Source organism: Pteronotus mesoamericanus, unplaced genomic scaffold (genome assembly GCF_021234165.1).
Source record: "Pteronotus mesoamericanus isolate MK-2021 breed Mesoamerican mustached bat unplaced genomic scaffold, CSHL_Meso_final contig_2, whole genome shotgun sequence".
Classification (NCBI taxonomy): Eukaryota; Metazoa; Chordata; class Mammalia; order Chiroptera; family Mormoopidae; genus Pteronotus; species Pteronotus mesoamericanus.
In genome coordinates, this window is record NW_026555084.1 from 10,245,324 (window position 1) to 10,267,069 (window position 21,746).

Genomic DNA, 21,746 nt, shown 5'->3' on the forward strand with positions numbered 1-21,746 from the left:
GGAACAGCAATGCCACAGAGGCACAGGGCCATCTGACAAGGCTCAGCTATGTGACCTTAGCCACGTAACAACTCTTTTTTGGCTTGAAATTTTGTATTGTTTTGTTTTGAATTTACATAATAGAGGGGTTGGCCTAGATCAGTGGCTTCGGATTATTTTTATGTTTCTGGTGGAATCCTTTTTTAAAATGAAATCTTACGCCACTGTCTATGTAACGGAAGCACTGACATTGTTTGTTTTTTCTTTTTGTAATGCAAGTGCCTGGCTCGAGCTCTGATTGCCCAGATGTTCATTAAGAGGGGCATCCATACAAAGTGGGCTGTCTCAGCAGACACTTTACTGCCATAGGACCAGGGAAAGAGCCAGGCCGCCTCCCTCCACGGAGGCTCCTTTGTTTTAGAGATGTTGGTTGATTTCAGTAACTGACCATTTGGGATACTTGTTTTTTTCATTTCCCCCCCTTTTCCTGTGCTTTAAATTATACAATGAAGAATGAGCCCTCAGAACCCTGGGCTCTCACCCTTCACCCCAGTAAAAGCAGAATCCAGGCCCATTCTCTCTCGCCCCAGCCTCACACTCCCCCCACCTCGCTGTGTGGCCCCAGATGTGCTATGTCATTTCCAGGCCTTGTGAGTAATAAACCTGTATCTTTTCAGTTTCCTGATAGTTATTGCTGGAGGGAGTCTTGCATGCATAATAAGAACCGCAGAGCTAGTCCAGCTATATAATAACGCTGGTTATTAATAGGCTGAGGCCAGTACAAAACAGTCTAACATAAAAGTCAGATGGAACGGGCTGCTCTAAGCTGGAGCGGGGGTGAGGACTCAGCATTGTGCCCTGACCCCTTCCCTTCCTTCCTACAGTGGCTCCCAGGGAACTGAGGACATAGAGGAGGTCAGCGTAAGTGCTGTAAGGTTCTTTAAGGTTCCTTCCAGGGGCAAAGCTCCTGGATGCTCTAACTTAGGAGAGATTTGTGGTAAGTCAGCAAGGGAAAGGGACACAATCATAAAAGTTGAGGAGTAGTTGTTTGGGGACCAATCTGTATAGTCTCCATCTGTAAAATGGTTCTAAAACTACGCAGGTGGTTCACTTTCCTAAGGTAGGCCTTTTAAACATGCTGTTAAGAAATACCCAAATTCTTGAATTCTACTAGAACAGGCTGGTCTAGGACATGGGAATCCTTTGGGGGGGGGTGTATACACACATATATACACAAAATATATATATTTATATATATGTAAAATTTTCTATGGTACAAAATGCAGTAGAATGGGTAACCTAGGCCCTTGATAGGCTAGTAGTAGTTTTAATATGTAGATTTTAATATATTTGGGGTCACAGGTCTCTGAGACTCTATTTAAACATTTATTGTACAAATTCAGGGCACTCACAGAACTTCTGAAGCTTTAACTCTGGGCCTGCCCGGGGTTCATGGAGCCCAGACTAAAAGGAAAAATCATTCTTCCTTAAGCACTAGAATATAAAGAAGAAAACTTTGATATTTTTTAGGGATTTACAAGCAAATTTGATAGTATTCGGAAATCATTAGGTGGGAAAGTCTACGCCATGTGTTTTTGTTCTGCCCAAGGTGGCTCTGGGAATGCCGGCCAGTGGTCAATGACTGGTATCCGTCGAACACTGGCATTTCCTGGAAGGAAGGACTCCAGGGACACAGTCCAGTCCTCTCTAGCTCTTAACTCACACCACACACAATAACATCTAAATGATCTTACAACCCAAACACTCAACATCTGGGAAAACAAGAACAGCTGGGTCTCTGGGGTACACGCAGGAGGCAGACCCTGTTATTGCCCACGTGATACCTATTGTTCTGGAGACCTGGCAGGTGGGAGGCTTGGCTGAGTCTCCCCTTTGCAAACTCTGCAGTCAGCCTGGGTGATAGAACCAAGGGTGCTGATGAAAAATAGAAGAGAGCCATGAGCAAACCCCGGCCCACCCTTGAAGCCCCCGGCCCGGCCAGCTGGTCCGTTCATTCAGTGAGACGGTCTCAGCGCCCGCCTCAGCAGCTGATGTCCGTCATTCCTGGCTGGGAGGCTGACCCACTTCTCTGAGACTTGCTGACCCAGCTACTTGAACTGAACTATTGTTGAACTAAACCTGGAATGAACTGCACTCATTTGCTGAATCATGAACCCAATCCAAAATGTTTTTCCTTCACCGTGAAAAAGCCAAGTCTAAGTCCTTAAAAAGCTCCCTAGTGAAGCAAGTTCAAATTGGAATCCAAACTTTTTATTTTCTGTAATGATTGACCTGGCACAAAACAGGAAAATCAAAATTTCCACTGAGGTCAACTGAATCTGGAGCCCATCCTACTCCACAAGTTTCTTGGAGGCAAGTGGATTGTTTGGAAGTAAAAACCCCACACTTTAGCCGAGTAAGGGTATAAGGCAGCTCTGAGAGCGGATCATTTTGGCTTTAATCCTGGCTCCACTATTTTTCTGCTGAGACGTTGGGCAAGGTACTTACTTCTAAGCCTCTGTGCTTAGTATCTAGAAAGTGCTCTGGTTTTTATTTTCAGCTGGGGCAGTACCTGCCCAAAGTCATCTAGTTTTGGATTAAATGGGATCTCCTTGCTCATGCCACCGAGGCTTACGTGAAGCTTTTCTATTTTTTCAAGTCACTGCCTCAGTAGTCTCTAGGCTACGCCAGTCAAAGAATTTCTTATATCCATGCCTTGGAATCCTTAGCTTTAAAGAAAGCTCTCATTCTGCTTATATGTATATGACGTGAAAGACACTGTGTCATAAAGGTTAGATATAGTTTTACCCTTAAGGATCCTGGGAGTCAGGTCTCCTTTATAGAATTTCCAAACTTTTCTGTGTGCAGAACCCTGAAGATTGCCTGGCCCCTTTGCAGTCTAATGCTTGCAGTTTATTGTATCCTTGATGAAAGCTGAAGGCCTCCAGCGATGGGGAAGGGAACTTTTGAGAGTAAGCATGTCTACTTACTTGTAGATCACTTGTACCCATTTACTTCCAAAATGAGTGGAGACATCTTACAACAAAATATCCATATATAGTTGGGTATGTCCATACAATGGACTACTGTTTAGCCACCTGAGATTTATAAACCCCTTGCTAGCATTGACAGATGAAGATGATGCCGTGGCTTTTCTGTTTCACTGATCAGTTTTACCGATCCTTGAACATCCGGATTGCTCTCGTGGGCTTGGAAGTGTGGACTCACGGGGATATGTGTGAAGTTTCGGAGAACCCTTACTCTACCCTCTGGTCATTTCTTCGTTGGAGGCGCAAGCTGCTCACTCAGAAGAAACACGACAATGCACAGTTAATCACGTAAATAGCCTTTTTCCATGTGTGTTGCCTTGCTGTTAGCTGCAAAGCTCCTGTCCACAGAACATGTGCTATCTGCCCCTTCCTTTCCTGATGCTGCATGTTCGTTGCACTAGGCCACCCTGACTCCCTGGTCCCTGTAATCAACTATTTCTCAGTCATCTGCTCTGTACCTAGCACGTGCTGGAAAATGTTAAAAAGCCTGAGAATCATAACAATCCCAAAAAGTATTTACACATATTCAGCTGAGTGTCTGAAACAATTGGGTGTGTATTTGGGAAGTGACTGTTGGTCATGGGCAGCTTTGAAACAGACTTTCTAAGGGGCTCGTCTTCATCATCTTGGCACTTTGTTCTAGTCCAGAGCATATCTCCTGAAGCAGGCACAGGTGGGCCGGGGGCGGGGTGGTGGTTCCCTGGCGGGTCCTTCGCTTCCTTCCTGGGGGCTCAGGGCTGCCTGCCCAAGACAGTCAAAGTGGCGGATAGCGCAGGGTCCATGTGTTTGGTGGGAGGGAAACATTGAGGGTTTGGGGCGCAGATTGTGTTTCTTCTACCCCAGAGAGAATAAGAGAAGACACTGCTGAGGGTCACAGGGCATGGTGACAGCCCCCTGGGAGTGATTACCTAGTTTTTATTAGGGTTGACTTCCCAGGGTCTTCTGGGGCAGTGACAACAGAAGGCATGTACATAATCAAATCATTTTTTTCTTTTGTTGCTTAAATACCTTTCTGAATCAACAATCATTTCAACCTTTGTTTACTCTTAAAAAAAAAAAAAAAGGCCTGACGCATCCCATTGTTATCCAAATATAATGCTCCATTGTCCTTTCTTAGTGTTTTGTCATTTCAGTTTTGATATCCCTTTTAAGCCATGAGTTATTTAGAAGTTATTAGAAGCTATCCAGAAGTTTTTAAGCAAAAGCTCATTTAATTTTTTTTGAATTTTAAAAATAATTTTAAAAGACCTGGGAAATAACTACCAAAAACCTGGGCAACAAGTACATTCACCTCGGAAGAGTCTTGGGTTACCAAGACTCTTGGCCTGAACTTTGGAAGCATGTCCTGCTTGAATCTAGGTTTCCAGTTGGACTTCCCCAGAGCCATTGTCTAAATTTATAAAATAACCAGTAGGACTTCACGTACATTTGCACACATTTTGTGTTTTCCTTCGCATCTTGTTTCTCTGAAGAAGAACCTGCCTTGACGTCGTCAAGCACTTATTAAGCACCCACTATGTTTCAGATTCTAAGTTCCAGTGATCCCAAAATATGTAAGATAGTCTCAGCTCTCAAAGATATCAGGATCTAAATAAAAAGACAAGCACAGGGATATCAAAGTATGACACAATGACTTTCCATATAGACTTTCCATAAGTTACATGCTTGTGGCATGCGTGAAAACACTGAGCTCTTGCCCCCTGCGCTGGGCGTATACAGCCAGAGAGGGATGCATTAAACTGGGGGAGTGGCGCTTGGCCGTTGGCAGATTAGGATCATACTTGCAAAACAAAGGCAGAAATAGGTCATTCTTGCACCCAGCTGCACTCCTTGACGCTTCTGATGGGACACATCTGTTTCCTTGGCCCCCGAGTGATGCAAGAATGAAACATCAGTCCCCACAGCTGCTGCCCCAAATTCCCTGCCCCATCCCCCAGGGCCGGGGATGTGGCATGGGACCCCGGCAGCTGGCGGAAGTGGGCCTGATTCACTTCGGCATCAGAGCCTGTGGCACTCTTCCCTCCCCCCACCCTCTGACCTTTTCCTGTGCAGCAGGAATGGGATGCAGTTTGCAAGCCCTGCCCATTTCCTTCCAGGGGACAGGGCTGCGGGCATACTGTGGGGAAAAGTGACCTTTCACTCTCTCTGTCTGCTTTCCTAGAGCAGGGAGAGTGTGGGTGAGAGGAAGTCAGAGGTGCGGCAACCTGGAATCTGTCCACTTGGCCTGTGGTGCCAGGGCCTCTCCCTTTGGGAATGATCTGGGAGTGTCAGAGGGGCTGAGGGACACCGTGACAGCTGTCTCAGTGTGCTTCTGGTCACACTGAAGCAGCCCTCTCAGTTCCCTCCGCAGTCACCCTCTCTCCTTCCCTTCCGCAGGGGCAGGTCTTTCCAGGGCATCACCATCGGCCTGGCCCCCCTCATGGCCATGTGCTCCGTGTACCAGTCCGGAGGCGTCAACATGGTGAGTCTCGGCTGACGTGCTGATGCTGCAGGAGGCAGGAAACTGCCTCACAAGACAGGAGGTCATCTTGTCAAACATACTGTTACATTTATTATTGCAGAAAAATGAAAAGCTTTGACATCACAAAGAGCAGGTGTTTAAAATGAAGTCAGTAAGTGATAAGAGATGGAGGTACCCAGGGGTGCATTTTCATTGATTTATCCCCAATTTTCAAGTTCAGGAAAACCCAGGAGCAATCACCTTAATACATCACTGGGTCTTTCATATCTTCCAAACCATGGGCTGGGGAGTGGTAAGATAACAGAGATGAAAAACATTTGTTTTTTATTCTAGGTTTTATATTATGTATATCATTATGAAATAAGAGCTTGTCTCAAAGTCATGGTTAGGAAATTACTGCCTTCTTTTGAATTCTCTCTGACTGTGACTACGTGTTAAATGACTCTGAGTTTTCATTTCTGACGTGCGGAGTAGATGTCAAGGAGCCTGCCATCATCTATCTGTTCATCCTCTATCCACCCCATATGATTGGCAGGTGCAGTGTGTAGTTAAAAGCGTGGGCTTTTATCAAGCTGCGAGGCTTGGCCAAAGTAAAGGCAGGGCCGGGGGTCAGGGACAGCTGTCTTCTTAACCTGAATCTCTCCCTGTGCAGGACCACTCTGAGAATTCCATCGGCGTGGCTGCCACCATGGCCCATGAGATGGGCCACAATTTTGGCATGAGCCATGATTCTGCCAATTGCTGCCCAGCCAGCGAGGCTGACGGTGGGTGCATCATGGCAGCTGCCACTGGGTGAGTCAGGCGGGAGGGGCGGACGGGGCAGAGGGCAGAGCGTGCACAACCCCGTGCTCCTCCCAGCTGGCCCCAGAGAGCCTCTGTTAGGGCTTGGAGAGAAATGTGCTTTTGACGACAAAGAGATGGGAGGAGGACAAAGAAAGCAAATGCATGCAAGGAGCACTAGGTTCCTAGCGTGAGGTTAGGTGCTGGTGGGACCCCAGATAGACTAATTTTTGTCTTAGGTCTTCAGCTGCAAAATTGACCTGACTACGTGTGTCCTTTTCTCTTCATGAATTTTTGATAAGGAATGATTTTGATAGCGGTCACAGGTCTTAGTCCGTCCATTTCAAGGGAGTTTGATGAGTGCTCTTACTTCCCAGGCTTGGTTGAAAGCGCTGATGTGGCCTACAGAACAAGAAGAAAGAGGAGCATTTGTACACCCCCCCAGGGACCCCCTCAGGGAATTTATGGGCTGTGTTTACCAGGAGGACCAAGCACTAGGCAGCTGCATCTCCCTGTAGTTTTAAGGGTTTTTAAACCGGAGCAGAAAATTCTGGAGTTTATTCAAAGGATGTATATTTAGTACCTGAACTCACTCAGCAGAGAGCATTGGCTTCTCCCAGGAATGGAGCCCCCCGTTGGGAGCCATCACGGTGGGAGGTTATGTTCCTCCCACCCCAAACCATTAAGACTTGCTTATGCTTCTTAAAGAAATGGTGTTTCAGTGTCTCCAAGAAAAAATGTAGCTTTCTTGGCGCTCCAGTGGCCAGTGTTTTCCCCACCCCTTCTCAGCTGTGACACACAAAAGATGATGGGTTTTTTCCCTTTTTTCTTTTTGTTGTTCAGTTACAGTTGTTCCCATATCCGGCCCCTCTCCCTGATGCTCTCCCCTGCCCCGTCCAGCCCCCGCTTCCAAAGACAATCCCTCCCCGCATTGTCCTTGACCGTGGGTCCTACAGAGGATGATGGGGACATGCAGGAGAGAACTCCATAGGTCATGCTCCAGTCCCTACGAGCTCCTGGTGAAGTCCACCTCTTTCTCTCCCAATCTGAAAAGCATATTATTAGACAAACAGTTGAGAGTTATATTAATTACTACTTTAATTTGTTTTTAAGCCACTTGTAAATTTTAATAGTCTAACAGTAAGTCCCTTGTGATATGCCTGATGACTGAAAGAAACCCTCTAGTGTTTAGCCTTTAGTTGGGTTGGAGAATGGGGATCAGAATAACTCTTCTTTTATAAACCCAAATGGTAGTACTGACCTGCTACCAGAGAACGTATGGCTTTTAATTCTTTTTCCCAGTAGTGAGACCTAAGACCTTTATACCCTTTGTGATAAAGACTATGCATTTGTGAATTGGCTGGTTGAGTTTGGAGCACTGCCTGTATCCTTAGTACAGCTTACTACCGAGATCAGGCAACTGGCCCAGCAAAAAAAATTAAACCCATGATCTTGGCCCTTTGGGGCCTGGTCTTCTGTCCCAAGAAAATCTCCATCTAATATCAGCTTCAGAAAAAGTTTGGGTTGGCTGGTATTGTATTCAGCTCTAAGGCTCAAGGGACCTTTCGTAACGCTTATAACCCTTTATGTATCGTAGCCCCTTCATGTAAAGGGCAGAGATTGCTTGCTGCTTCTGATTCTTAGACACTTCTTCTATCTAGAAGGGGGGGAAACCACTATGGGGTGGTTACTGTTTTTTAATTCTTAGAAGGAATTGTAAGCTAATATATTGATGGTGTTCCGAGGGGGCAGAATGTATGTGCATGGCACTGTGCGGGGTCTGAGTCCTTCCAGGCGGAATCAACCCAGCGGGCAGCAGGGTGACAGCGGCCCTGGCCGCTCGATGCTCAGACTTCCAGCTAACTCCAGCCTTACTCTCTGCCAGCCATCCTTTCCCCAAAGTCTTCAATGGATGCAACAAAAGGGAGCTGGACAGGTATTTGCAGTCAGGTGGCGGGATGTGTCTCTCGAACATGCCAGACACCAGGACGCTGTATGGAGGCCGGAGATGTGGAAACGGGTACCTGGAAGACGGGGAAGAGTGCGACTGTGGGGAGGAAGAGGTAAGGTGTTGCGGCCGCGGAGGGAGACTCTGCGTTTGTTTCAAATCTCAAGTTCAGAGAGAATGAGGAGTTTCTTAGTCGTGTGCATTTCTTACAACACCGCAAATAAGACGTGGAGAGTGAGCCTTAACTATGCGCGGTTTCTGCAGACTCTCCCAGTTTGAGGTTGTCGCTGTTTGTGTCCAAATTAGGGTGGGGTTTTCCTTGTGAGTGTCTGACCCAACCAGAAACCACAGTCTTCACCCGTGGAGGGGCAGGTGGCTTTTTGTCCTTCCGGCTACTCTGAATTTATTCTGGAGGCCACGCAGCTGGATGTATGAACTTGAATCTGGGCCTTATGAGGATGCTTAAAATAACAAGCTTGTACCGTTTAGCCTGGAGAAGAGATGATTGAAAGGGGAAGTAGAAAGTGTGATCAAATCTGAAAAGGGCCGCTAGGAGGAAGAAGGAGAAGGGCTGTTTTGATCTTTAGAATGAGTATGGCAGGCATACAGCACCGCTCTGCCACTTGTAATGGATGCGTGTTTTGCAAAAAGCAGAACTGGATAGTTTTATCTCTATTTCTGTAAGGGTGAAACTATGTACATTAGCATGAAGACAGTTTAGGGGAGAATACATGAGTAACAGTTAGACATGGAGGATGAGATTTAGGGTCTGTGAATGTGGGAAGAGACTGGTTTTATAACCTTCTCTATGGTTTGATTTTTTTTTTTTAATGTCAGCGAGTTACTTTTATAAAAGAACAAGACCCAGTTTAAGGCTCTGCTACCCACCCCCGCCCCCGTCACACGTTCGCAGCGACCAGCCTGGGCCCTTCGGAAAGGAGGGCGTTGTGTTGCCCTGGGGGGACCCGTGGGGTTGAGGAGCGGCCCGCGACTGGGCTGAGCCAGCTGGCTTATATTCGGAGCAGTTGCTGATTCTACAAATATTCACTGAGTTGGGTGCTAGGGCAAGGGTAAATATAGCAAAAAGAGATGTGATCCCTGTCCTTGTGGCACATTTAGAATAGTGGGGGACACACATACTGACCAAAGAGTTGCAAAAGTATCTCAGTCCTAGGAGGGCCCATGACAAGGTGCTCTATGAGTATATGTAGTACGAAGGGAGTGGCCCCACCTGAATGGGGGGTGTGACCTCTGACCCCATACCCGAGGGCCATTGGGAGCTAGTGAGGAGCACAAGGAGAGAAGGCACATTTCAGCTCAGGGTGGAACCAGGCCTTGAGGTGGGAAGGGACGTGGTGACACAGGTCTGCCTGGAGCCCAGGATGATGAGAGATCAGTGGCAGGGATGCTCCCTCTCTTAGGGAAGGCGGGTGGATGGGTATCTCTAGGGAGGCTGTGGCGTGTGCCGCTCCAGTAGGCCGGACCCGCACAGTGATGTTTCTGATGTGGTGAGTGAACGCGGAGCAGGCCCTGGGCAGGCATGGCTGGAGTCCCGCTCCCACCCTTGCCAGGTGTGCGCCTCGAGCAGCCGGGGGCCTCGTCTGAGTGCTCCCCGTCGGTGAGAGCCGAGTGATCGCGCCTCGCAGGCTGTGACGGCCCTGTGCGTGCGGGCCAGCACATTCTCAAGAACTGTCAATGGACAGGCCTGTGACCATATGTTATAAGGACACTCAGAGGCGGTGGCCGACCGTCAGCCTTTTAAATCTTTTGCTGTGTGTCAACAAATGAGGACCAGGAGGGCGGGCAGGAAGGAAGCGGGGGAGGGGGGGTGTGGAGCGTGGAAACTCTGGAGACCTTCTGTCCCGGTGGGAGGGCCCAGGCCAGGGAGGCTGAGTGGGAGACGGCTGGGGACGCAGGCCCGGGAGCTGGCCGAACGGCGGCGTTCAGGCTCGTCGCCGGACACCCTTGCTCCGACGGCCTCTTTCTATGGGAGAGTAAGGCCGGGGGTGAGGGTGGGGGGTGGGGCACAGAGGCAGCAGCACAGAAGACAGAATCTTGGGGTGTTCCGTTGAGGGCAAGAAAGACACATCACAGAATTCCCATACAGTGTAACGCTGTGCTGAAAATCATGATTTGGAAGGATACATGACTACCAGGAGAAGCGTGTATATTATATTACGTTACAGAGCAGCGTGGATACTGTGATTTTATAAAATAAGTGTATGTTTCTATTTATGTACACGGGAAAATGCCTGGGAAAATAGCCATGCTCAGAATGGAGTAGTGTCTCAGTTGTGGTGTTACTGATGATTTTGCGTGTGTGTGTGTGTACATATACACACGTATATATATGTATATTTCTGCAGTTAATACACATTACCTTAGCAATTAAGCTATAAAGTGATTTTTTCGGTACAGACTTCTAGGGAGCCGGGGCTCCAGGGGCATGGGGGCGGGGGCGGGGAGATGCGGGAGGCCGGGGAGGGCCCCGCCCCTGCCCAGACCCCCGTCTCAGGCGCTCCCGCCCCAGAGGCTCACACCGCTCCCTTTGCCCCCCCAGGAATGTAGAAACCCTTGCTGCAATGCCTCTAATTGCACCCTGAGACAAGGGGCCGAGTGTGCCCATGGCGCCTGCTGTCACCAGTGTAAGGTAAGTGGCCCTTCCCCGACCCAGGGTTCTGACTTAACAGCCCAATGCTCTGCTGGGGGTGAGGCGCGGGACACAGCCTCCGTCTTGGGGAAGAGGGGACCTCAAAATTTCAGAAACATGGAACTGGGACCCCCTTAACACAGAATGAGCACCCCATGGGTGTACATGTAGATGTTCAGGGGAAAATGTGTATATGGATGATTTGGATGTATATGCATGAATGGGTCTGTATATTTGTATATGCGAGTTTATAATATGTGTGTGTGTGTGTGTATTAATGGGCCTGGTTTGTTTGCCATATACTCACCATGAGACTTTGGACACATTGCTTATCCCCTTCTGCCTCAGGTTTTATAATTTATAAAACAGAGATAATTATATTACATAAAACTGTCGTGAAAACTAAATGAAGTCCTATTTGTATGGGGCACTTAAGTGGGAGCTCCATAAAAGTAGGCATTATTACTGAAGCACTTAGTCAGGTGTAAATTGTTGCATAAATGTTATTTCTTACCTACTTCTCATGAAGAGGAAGTGAGTGAGCATTTCTGAAAACACCTGGAAAACTCAGGTCACTATTCACATGAGAAGGTTAACAACACTTTGAACGAATGAGGTCACGTAAAATGGTAGTAATGGGAAATCCTGTTCCACCAGAGTGATGCGCACAAGCCAGTGGCTGGGAGGGTTGAAGGGGGGCAAAAGATTGATGTTTTTGCCTCTTCCCCGCGGCTCAGCTGCTGGCCCCTGGCACACTGTGCCGTGAGCAGGCCCGACAGTGCGACCTCCCGGAGTTCTGCACAGGCAAGTCTCCCCATTGTCCCACCAACTTCTACCAGATGGACGGCACCCCCTGCGAGGGCGGCCAGGCCTACTGCTACAACGGCATGTGCCTCACCTACCAGAAGCAGTGCCAGCAGCTGTGGGGGCCTGGTAAGTGTGCCGGGGTGTGCGGTTCCCCCACCCCCATGCTGAGCATAGAATCTTGGCTTCAAAACAGCCTCTCTAAGTAGTACTCTCGGGTCAGGGCAGACAGTCAGGGAGAGACAGTGGACTGTGTTCCTCCCAGTTCCTCGATGCTTTCAGCTCTCAGAGCAAGGAAATGCATGAGAATAATCGAAAAGCAAAGTGGGCAGAGGGTGGAGGCAGAAAAGGAAATGCAAACGGCCTGTACCTATGAGAAGATGTTTGCCCTCGTTCATGTTATCAAATCAAATCAAATGAAATCAAATTATAACCACTGTAAGATAGGATTTTTTATATATCAGATTGGCAAAGACTGAAGGGTTACTATCATAATGTAAATATTATAAGAGTACAACAAGAACAATAATAATACAGTGATGTGGAGAGTGTGGGGGAACAGGTACAACCCCCGTAGAGAGCAATTTGGAGATATAAAAATTTTAAATGCACTCATTGGACCTACCCATTCTACTACTTAGGAATGTATCTTCCGTTGTGCTTGAACATGTATGTGAAGATAAATTTATGAGGATAATTATTACAGTGTTGTTAGTTATAGTAATAACTATATACATCCACCATAGGGACCAACTAAATTAATTCGGATCCATCCATACAGTGGAACATGATGCAGCTGAATAAAAGGAGGCGCTCTGTGTGCACTAAATAAAATCATCTCCCACAATGAGTTCAGTGAACAGCAGAACAGTGTATAGACTATGCTGTCATTCTTTACTAGAGAAATTATTTCTAAAAGATACACAAGAATGATATCTCAAAGATATATAGATGTCTGTAGAAGACACAATGTTAATTATGATTACTTCTCCAGAATATAGGGAAGTAAGAACTGAAATGACTAGTTAGAAAAATTCCCAAGACATACTTTATTTCTTTAGAATTTTGCATATGTATTACTTATTTTTTTAAAGTCCTAAAAAAGGACAAGTCTTCTTTATTAAAGAAAAGGCTTAACATACAAACCCACAGATATAAAACCTCAATAAGGCATAAAGAACTGATATAAAACCTGTTTCTATGAGTAGGAATGGAATAAGCTAATAGGGGATACAGGAAGAAAAGGCTAAATATTCTCTCGCAAAAAGCTTTCTTAACCTTGACCCTTTACCAAGGACTAGCTTTGCCCTGCGAAGGGCTTCTGAGTTCTGCTCAAGTTGGTTAGTGTTCTGATAAATGTTTCTTGCCCACTCAGGAGCCCGGCCTGCTCCTGATCTCTGCTTCGAGAAGGTGAATGTGGCAGGGGACACCTTTGGAAACTGTGGGAAGGACATGAATGGGAAACACAAGAAGTGCAACTTGAGGTGATGACCGTAGGGCAGACCCCATGCGAAGAGGGGGTAACAAAACAATTCCTGCTCTGTCCTCCTCACATCCACCCAGCCCAGCGGCTTGGCTGGCCCAGAGCTGGGCCTTTAAATACATTGTTTGGAGGCAGCCGTCTCTTCCAGGCCCGTCGTGGGACAATGCCCCGCTCAGCCCTAAGGAAGCCAGAGGGAGGGTGTGGACAGCAGTGCTTCCTAGAAAGCTGGTCAGGAAGCTTTGGGGACCTTCCTACAGTAGGGCAGGGAGTCAGCCTTCTTGAGTCACTTCTGGAGGGTGCTAATTATACCCTTATCTGAACAGCCCATCGTTCATTAACTCATTCATTCATTCATTCATTCATTCACTTCAGCCAACCAGCCACCCATCCACGTATTCATCCATCTGCTCACCTGTCCCCTCTCTGTTGAGGGTTTACCATGTGCCAGATACTGTGCTGAGTACATGGCACTTTAAATTAACAATGCAGTGCGATGACGGACATGGGGAGAGAACCACCCAACCTGATCTTAGTGGGTGGAGGTGGTTTCCCAAAGGAAGTTACGCCTAAGCTGAGAGCTGGACCAGCTCTCCAGGTGGATCAGGCGGAGAGCGGTGCTGGGACATGGGAGAGGGTCCTGGGCAGAGAGATGAGAAGTGGGAAACCGGTGGTCAAAGAACTGATAACAATTTGATATGAAGTCTAATGTTGGGGTGCAGTGTAGAGGGGGCTGCTTAGAAATGAGATCAGTAGTGAAGCAGGGACCAGATCATAAACAGTCTTGAACACATGGCTGAGAAAGTTTGGATTTGACTCAAGAGCAATTTGGAAATTAGGTTCCAATGGGGCAAGACTGGAGGCAGAGAGATCAGTGTCCTGGTGTCCAGATAAGAGAGGATGATGGTGTGAGTTCGGGTTGATGTATAGGAGGGAGGAGTGACGGGGCCTAAAAATTGCTTGAACCTGAGATTAAGGGAGAATGGAGTCTGAGATGACACCAGGCTTCTGGTTGCAGCACCTGGGTGTGTGGGGTGCAAGGGCCATAGGGGGACAGGTTGCTCCATTCAGGCCATTGTCCTTGCAGTAAAGAGGACTCCCTATGGCCAGCTCTAGGCCTGGATCTGCTTGGGGACAAGGATCCTGTTTCCTCCTCTTGGTCTAAGTCCACCTGTTGGGTCCCTAGAGCATGCGCATTGCCCCTTTGCCCCTTCCCCAGGCTTGGAAGCCTGCTGTCCTGGTCAAGAAAAGCTAAGCTCTTCTATGCCCCAGGTCTTCCCTAGCCTCTGATTTGACCTCCTCTCTTTCTCTCTCTCTCTCTCTGTCCAGAGATGCCAAGTGTGGGAAGATCCAGTGTCAGAGTTCTGAGGCCCAGCCGCTGGAGTCCAACGCGGTGTCCATCGACACCACCATCATCATGAATGGGAGGCACATCCGTTGTCGGGGCACCCACGTCTATCGAAGTCCCGGAGATGAGGGTGACATTCTGGACCCTGGCCTGGTGATGACCGGAACCAAGTGTGGTCACAACCATGTGAGTCCCTTCCTGCCACTTCACTTGGGCTGGGCTGCAGAGGGCGGTGACTGAGAAGCGTGAGCTCTAGAGGGAGGACACCTGGGCTCAAAGCCCAGCTTGCCCAGCATCTCTGTGCCTCGCCGGGCTAGCCATTATCATGTCACTTTTGTCCTTGTCATTAATTATCTTATGAATTAAGAGATGGACTAGACCAGGAGCCAGGCAAGCTTGAGGAAGATAGGGGCACCCATCTCGGAGTTACCTATGAGAATGAAATTCTTAAAAAAACGCAGACACACACAAAGCGCCCGGCGCAGTATTTGGCACAGAGTAGACTGCTGTCACCATCATCATTGTTTTGAAGTTTAATATTTAATTTGTACATAATATACAATTAAGTGACTGACATATAACCAACATATAATACTATAGGGTATAATAACACAAATTTATCATCAGATATAGTGATTTAACAATATAATATTTGTTGTTTTCTCACTAATCGCAAAAGTAATCATGGAAGTTGGTTAACTGCTGTCCAGCCCTTGGCTTTTCCGGTTTTCACATTTTCACCGTGGCAACCCGAAGGGGGCTGCCTTTTTGAGTCCTGCGTGTCCTAGGCTGAGCTGACGGCCGGTTTCCTCCTCGCTGCAGATTTGCTTCGAGGGCCAGTGCAGGAACACGTCCTTCTTCGAAACGGCAGGCTGTGGGAAGAAGTGCAACGGCCGCGGGGTACGTGTGCCCAGGGCCTGGGGGCCCGGCGCTGGGGTCCCCGGGGCGGGCCCTGTGGGAGGCCGGCGCTCTCCAGGGTGCTGACGCCTCGCCCGGCCCTCCCTCCAGGTCTGCAACAACAACCAGAACTGCCACTGCTTCCCGGGCTGGGCGCCACCCTTCTGCGACACGCCGGGCCAGGGGGGCAGCGTCGACAGCGGGCCCATGCCCCCGGAGGGTGAGTGCCCGGCCTGCTCGGGGCCTCTGCCCACCTTTGTGAGGAGGGGTGGGCGCCGTGGGAGCAGGCGGCCTCTTGCGGAGGGATAACAAATCAGCTTCATTATCCAGATTTTGTACAGGGGGGTGGGGGAAACAAAAGAAAGAGGGGCCAGGTGGGGGGAGCAGCTGCATCTGGCAGCCGCCTGGGGCTCAGTTCCATTGCTCTTTCTCTGTCGTTTCTACTGAGGAGAGTGAGTCCTCTTAGAGCGAAGCTGAGGCAGGCTGTAGGATATTGAATGATCTCATCCTTCTCGGGGTGGGGCGGGGTGGCAACCAGTCCTCCTCAGCCACTTAAAAGTAATCATGAACCTGGAGCACATTATAATGGTTTAGATTCCCTTTCAGGGGTAGCCAACCTTTGGGCATCTTTGGGCCACACTGGAAGAAGAACAGTTGTCTTGGGCCGCACATTAAATACATTATGACAAGTAATCACAAAAACATCTCATAATGTTTTAAGTAACTTTATGATTTTGTGATGGACCGGCTTCATAGCCGTCCTGAGTCGCATGCAGCCTGTAGGCCACAGGTTGTGGGTAGCAGTTTGGACGCCCCGGTTTGAACAAAGCTTAAAATTGTGAACCACTCAGAAAAATGCACAGCTTTTATTGGAAATCGTAAGGATTTTTAACCCTTTGGTGTCCAAGCCTTTTAACAATTACTTTTATTATAATTTTTAAGTTAAAATAAGTAATACACATTAAATGCAAATCAGTATCTGGAGATGAATCAGAACATGTTGTTTAAAATCCGCTGTGGTGGCCCAGACCCTTCTCAGCCTCTTGGGTTCTGCCTCTGGAAGGTGTGGGTCCTGTGCTTGCCGGAGTGTTCTCGGCCATCTTCGTGCTGGCGGTCCTGGTGCTGATCTACCACTGCTGCAAACAGAACAGCAAACTGAGCCACCTCAAGCCCTTCGCCCTTCCCTCCAAGCTGAGGCAACAGTTCAGGTGGGATGGGGCTCCGTGGAGGGCCTGGGGTCCACTGTGGATCACAGAGCTTCCTGTGAGCAGGACTGGGTGGAAAAGCTGCTGCTGATGGGTCTAATTAAGGGAAGGCCAGTGCAGGGCGCACACACCACCTCCCGCCCCCTGGCTGTGCTCCAAGGCCATGGCAGACAGTGCTCACTGACTTTGCTGGAAGGGTCCTCTACTGAGCCTGGCCTCCACTTCAGAGTCCTTCTCAGCAGAATGTCCCCAACCAATTCAAGTGGAAGAAATCTGTTTCCCACTCTTTATCTAATTGATTTGCTCCCCATTTTAAAGAGCTGGAAACTGAGGCAACAGGGAAAGAATGACTAGCCCAAGGCACTCCAGGAGTGGCTGGACTTCGACTCAAGACAAAGACTAAACCTTTTCTTTTTTTAAAGCTATTCCTTCCTTGGGATGGGGAAGACGTCTAGTCTCTGAGTCCTATTGTTAAATTACACTCGCCCTGGAGGGGATTTTAAATCCCAGGTCCTTGTGAATCGATACCTAAGGGGGATTAATTGGTGGCTGATGACATCCCACTGTCTCCTTGGGGGAGAAAGGTCTTGAAAGGGTGAAGAGAAGGTGCCAAGGAAAACCCTGCTTTGTATAAAGCCCACTCTTTTCCCTGGGAGTTCTCCATTGGCCACGCTTCTCTTCACACCCAGGAGGCTGGGGTTCAGGAGACCAATCCCACTTTCTCCAGAGCAGATTGGGGGGAGGATTCAGCTGTTTACTAGCTGTGCTTGGGTCAGAGGAGTCAGGCACCGACCCTCGATGGTCAACCCCCTTCCCTTCTTACGCCATTCCTTGTTGTTAGTTGTCCCTTCAGGGTATCTCAGAACAGCGGAACTGGCCATGCCAACCCAACGTTCAAGTTGCAGACCCCCCAGGGCAAGCGAAAGGTAAGGGCTTTGCCCCTCGAACTTTGCTACTTTTCCTTTATCCTCAAGACCCTGTTGGATTTTCTTAAGAGCCTCTGTGGCCCCTTGAGATTGATAATAAAAGCCACTTTATTGACATCAAAAACATCCAATTGGCTCTGACATCCCCTAGTGAATGTAAAGGTTGCATCTGACCTCTGGGATCCCTGGGATTTAACAAGTCACCTTGCTGTCCCTCGGCCTCTGGTCATCTCACAGGGGCACCCGTGAGTTCTCAAGTGCATCGAGGGTTCCTTTGCCTTAGATGTTCCTTGTCTTATGCACACAGGTGACCAACACCCCTGAAACTCTGCGGAAGCCCCCTCAGCCTCCCCCACGGCCCCCTCCGGACTATCTGCATGGCGGGTCCCCTCCCATGCCATTGCCAGCACACCTCATCCGGGCCCCTAGGAACCCCCCTGGGGCCGCGTCCCAAATAGAGAGGAAGGAGTCACCCAGGAGGCCCCCCCCAAGCCGGCCAATGCCCCCCCCACCGAACTGTGTCCTCTCCCAGGTAAGTGGCTTCTCACCAACCCTGGGCTGGGGGCGTTCATTGCTTTTAAGGCCACCGGCAATGACAGGAGACCAAGGAGGGAACTCGCTGAGTCTGAGCTGACTGCCATTTCTGCCTTCTGGAAGCTATGGGGTAAGGGCAAAGGCTAAGGGAAAATACACTCCCCAGGCAGCCCCTGAACCAGGGAGGATTTCCTCCCTGGTTGGCCTATTTTATGACAAGCCACTACCACCTTCCATCCAAAATTAGCTGCATTCAGTTCCCTGTGGTCTTTTTCTCTAGGTCTTCACAAATGCTGTTGCTTCTGCCTGATACACTTTCTTCCTTCTGAATACCGAGCTCCCCTTCATGCTCAGATCTCCTCTTAGATGCCTTGTCTCCCAAGGAGCCTTCTCTGACCCCCGAGGCTGAGTTTGGTGGCCTCATAGTTCTCTCGTCTTAGGAATTACCTCCTAAAGTGTACCTATCGGAGCTTTCCGCTAGTCAGAAGGGCTGATGCAGGACGTCTTGCGAGGCCTGGCTCACTGTGGGGCCGGTCAGGGGCAGGGGGCTCTGGGAAGCGGGCATGGGATCGGGCCGTCCGCATCCCGGTGCTCGGCCGCCTGCTCCCCCGGCGTGTCTGGGCTCTGATGGCTCAGCCATACCTCCTGGCAGAGCTCCCGCAGCTCACACACAGATGTTTCCAGGGCGGTGGCCGGACCTGCTGCCTTCCCGAGTCGAGCTGTGTATTTTGGGTGTGACCCCACGGGGGAGCAGGGGATTTGCTTATTTTCCTCCCGGGACTGCTTTTCTTGGGCACCGTCCAGAGGCCTCCCTGGAAGCCCAGCCTGTCTCTGAACCTAGGGCTGCGGTGTTGGCAGCCGGGCTCAGAGGGCCCCCAGGGCGCAGGCAGTGTCACAGTTTGGCAGGGCTGAGAGCATCCGGCTTGGTTCTCCGCTAAGGTGAGGCCTCTGCTTTCCCGTGTTCCCGTCTGGGGCACGGGTGGGGGGAGAAGCTGTGCAGAAGGGGAGGGGAGAAGCTGAGAGAGACAGGGGAGGTGGGGGAGCAAGGGGGAAGGGCCAGAAGGCAGGAGGGCACTCGTCTGCTCAGGCAGCCTCAGCAAATACCACAGAGCGGCTTAGACAACGGAAGTTTATTTCTCACAGTCTGGAAGCTGAACATCCAAGACCGAGGTGTCAGTAGATGTGGTTTCATCCAAGACCTTTCTCCTTGGCTTCTCTGTGTCCTTATAAGGCCCTTCCTTGTGCATGTGTGCCCCCAGGTCTCCCCGTGTGCCCAAATTTCCTCTTTTAAAGACACCAGTCAGATTGGATTAGGGCCTCATTTTAACTTAACCACCTTTTTTAAACCATGTCTCCAGTCTCCAAAGACAGCGCGGTTCAGAGGTGCTGGGGGTTGGGGCTACAACACATGAAGTTGAGGGGGCCCGTGACAGAGGGAGAGGAGAGAAGGGTAGTAAGAGGGGAGAGCATGACACAGGAAGACAGGGTGTGTCGGGGACAGAGCGCGGGAGGAGAGACAAGGGGCGGTCGGTTCGGACCGTTGTTCCTGAAAAACTCACACTGGAGGCTTGTTGAATGAGGACCGTGTCAGCCTTCCCCCCAGGGCGCTGGGTGGCCGGTCGGTTGGGGGCGACCACAGGTGCAGGTGTTGTCATTTTAAATAAGGTGGTCAGGGAAGGTCTTGGTGAGAAGGTGATAAAATAAGAAGGTGATATAAAAGCAGAGAGGAAAGAATTCCTGTTCATTGTGCCCCCGCCATAGCCAACCACAGGGAACACCCACACGTGGTCTTACTGAAAAAATTCCAAGTTCACCTGGGCGACCCCCCTCCCACTCACACCCCATCCCCGAGCTCTGCTGCCAGTTTGGTCTGTGCCCTTCCCGACTTTCTCTGTACGGATGTATTTACACTGGGGACCGCGGGTGTGTTTCACGTCTACTGTCCTCTGTAGCTTGTGCATCGGCTTCGTGACTCTCGGTCCCCTTTCCAGATCAGCACACATCGACTACTTCATTCTCTCTAACCTCTGCATCACATGTCTCTGGACAAACTCAGTGATGTGCCTTTGATGGGAATTAGGGTTATTTATTGTTTCTTTTGCTGTCACAGACAGTGCTGCAAGGCATGTCCTTATTTTACTTTGGTGTGCCTGTGCAGGTAGTTCTCTGACGTGGGTAATAGGGAGTGGAATTATTAGATGTGAGATAGGGAATGGTTATTTCTAATTTTAATAGAGGCTTCCAACTTGCCAATTTGCCTTCCAAAAGGCTTTTTCCTGAGCATTAAAACACACATGCACACAATCCCTTTTTAAACAGGACCATAGAGTATAGTATATCCCCTTTCTCATCGGATTTTGGTCTGTAATTATATTGGGAACATTTTCCTTTGAACGGGCCCCTCGGGCTTTGAGTAAGGCTTGTGGCTTTCTCCCCAGGATCTCTCCAGGCCTCGGCCACCCCAGAAGGCTCTCCCCGCTAACCCGGTGCCCGGCCGCAAGAACCTGCCCCGGCCAGGCGGCACCTCCGTCCTGCTGCCCTCTGCCCCCGTCTCTCAGCGCGCTCGGCCTCTGGTAGCATCTGCCCCAAAGGTGAGTTTGCGGAAGTCCGCGAGGTAAAAGCCGAAGCCAGAGGGCTCCCGGGGACAAGACTGTGGTTGAGAAAACCTTCCGAGTTCATGTTCTTGTTGTAGGGCTAAGCCAAGAAAAAAGGCCAAGGACAAAAGCTTAGTGTTCCTTGGTGTCTGTATGACTCTCCCTTAAATAGGTGATGGTTTTTTTTTTTTTTGTTCCATGTGAAAGGTGATACTTAGAAACATGACCTATGACAGCTTTGCACCTGGATCTGCAATGGACTAGCTGGGTGGCCCTGAGCAAGTCACCCTCGTAGGTCTGTTTCCTTTCCTGGAAAGAGGCAATGAGAAGCTCGAAGCCAACCTCCCCAGGTTGCTGTGAAGGTCAAGGCAGTTAATTTACATAAACTACCAGCCTGTGATAGGACGTGTACAAATGACTCCTCTTATGACCTCTTCCCAGGGCTGATGTGGTCTCCGGCTGCCGTCCTAGGAGTCGGCCGTAGGGGAGGCGCGGAAGCTGGCTTACTCCCCGTGTTCCCAGCGGGCTCTGGGAGATCTGCGGCCTGAGCTGCAGCTTTGCGGGGAGGGAGGGGGATGGCTTGTCGGTCAGCTCGGGATGGGGACACCACCATGTGGGGTTGATGGCCTAGCAGACGTGTCACAGACTTCCATGAGAAACCATCCCTCTTGAAGACCAGCTGTCACCCATTTGACCTGTCAAGACCCAGAGGACGGCTCCCCGTGATCCCGTGATCAGCAGGTAGCTGACACCTCTCTCCCTCCCCTCTCTTTCCACAGTTTCCTGACTACAGATCCCGCAGGGCTGGGGGGATGACTAGCTCAAGAATCTAGACCTGCCAAAGGGGCTGCTCCCTTTCCTTGAGGACTCTGAACAACAACCTGGAAGAAGCCTGTCTGGCCGCCTCTGAGCCCCCTCTCCCCTCCCCTCTTCCCTCCTCCTGGAACCACGCATCTCTGAAAATCTCCTTCTTGACTTAGCACCCCCCTCCGCCCAGCCTCCATGGAGGCCCAGAGGGACCACTATCCAATAGCATCCAAGCGTTGTTTTGTGCAATATACAGGCCTGGGGTTGAAAGGCAGGGCATCCA

General features: G+C 49.7%; 1 protein-coding gene across 1 annotated transcript in view; it reads left to right on the forward strand.

The window, feature by feature from the left end:
• Positions 1-21,537, forward strand: part of ADAM19 (ADAM metallopeptidase domain 19) — a 70,370-nt gene extending 48,833 nt beyond the window's left edge. Inside the window, exons 9-23 of the mRNA XM_054568120.1 lie at positions 3,151-3,317; positions 5,406-5,490; positions 6,143-6,282; positions 8,156-8,333; positions 10,779-10,868; positions 11,606-11,801; positions 13,048-13,156; positions 14,482-14,686; positions 15,323-15,400; positions 15,509-15,617; positions 16,461-16,605; positions 17,444-17,528; positions 17,836-18,060; positions 20,501-20,653; positions 21,436-21,537. Coding sequence (XP_054424095.1) covers positions 3,151-3,317; positions 5,406-5,490; positions 6,143-6,282; positions 8,156-8,333; positions 10,779-10,868; positions 11,606-11,801; positions 13,048-13,156; positions 14,482-14,686; positions 15,323-15,400; positions 15,509-15,617; positions 16,461-16,605; positions 17,444-17,528; positions 17,836-18,060; positions 20,501-20,653; positions 21,436-21,489 — 2,019 coding nt within the window. The 3' untranslated portion in view covers positions 21,490-21,537. The remainder of the gene's footprint in view (positions 1-3,150; positions 3,318-5,405; positions 5,491-6,142; positions 6,283-8,155; positions 8,334-10,778; positions 10,869-11,605; positions 11,802-13,047; positions 13,157-14,481; positions 14,687-15,322; positions 15,401-15,508; positions 15,618-16,460; positions 16,606-17,443; positions 17,529-17,835; positions 18,061-20,500; positions 20,654-21,435) is intronic.
• The last annotated feature ends 209 nt before the right edge of the window (positions 21,538-21,746 follow it).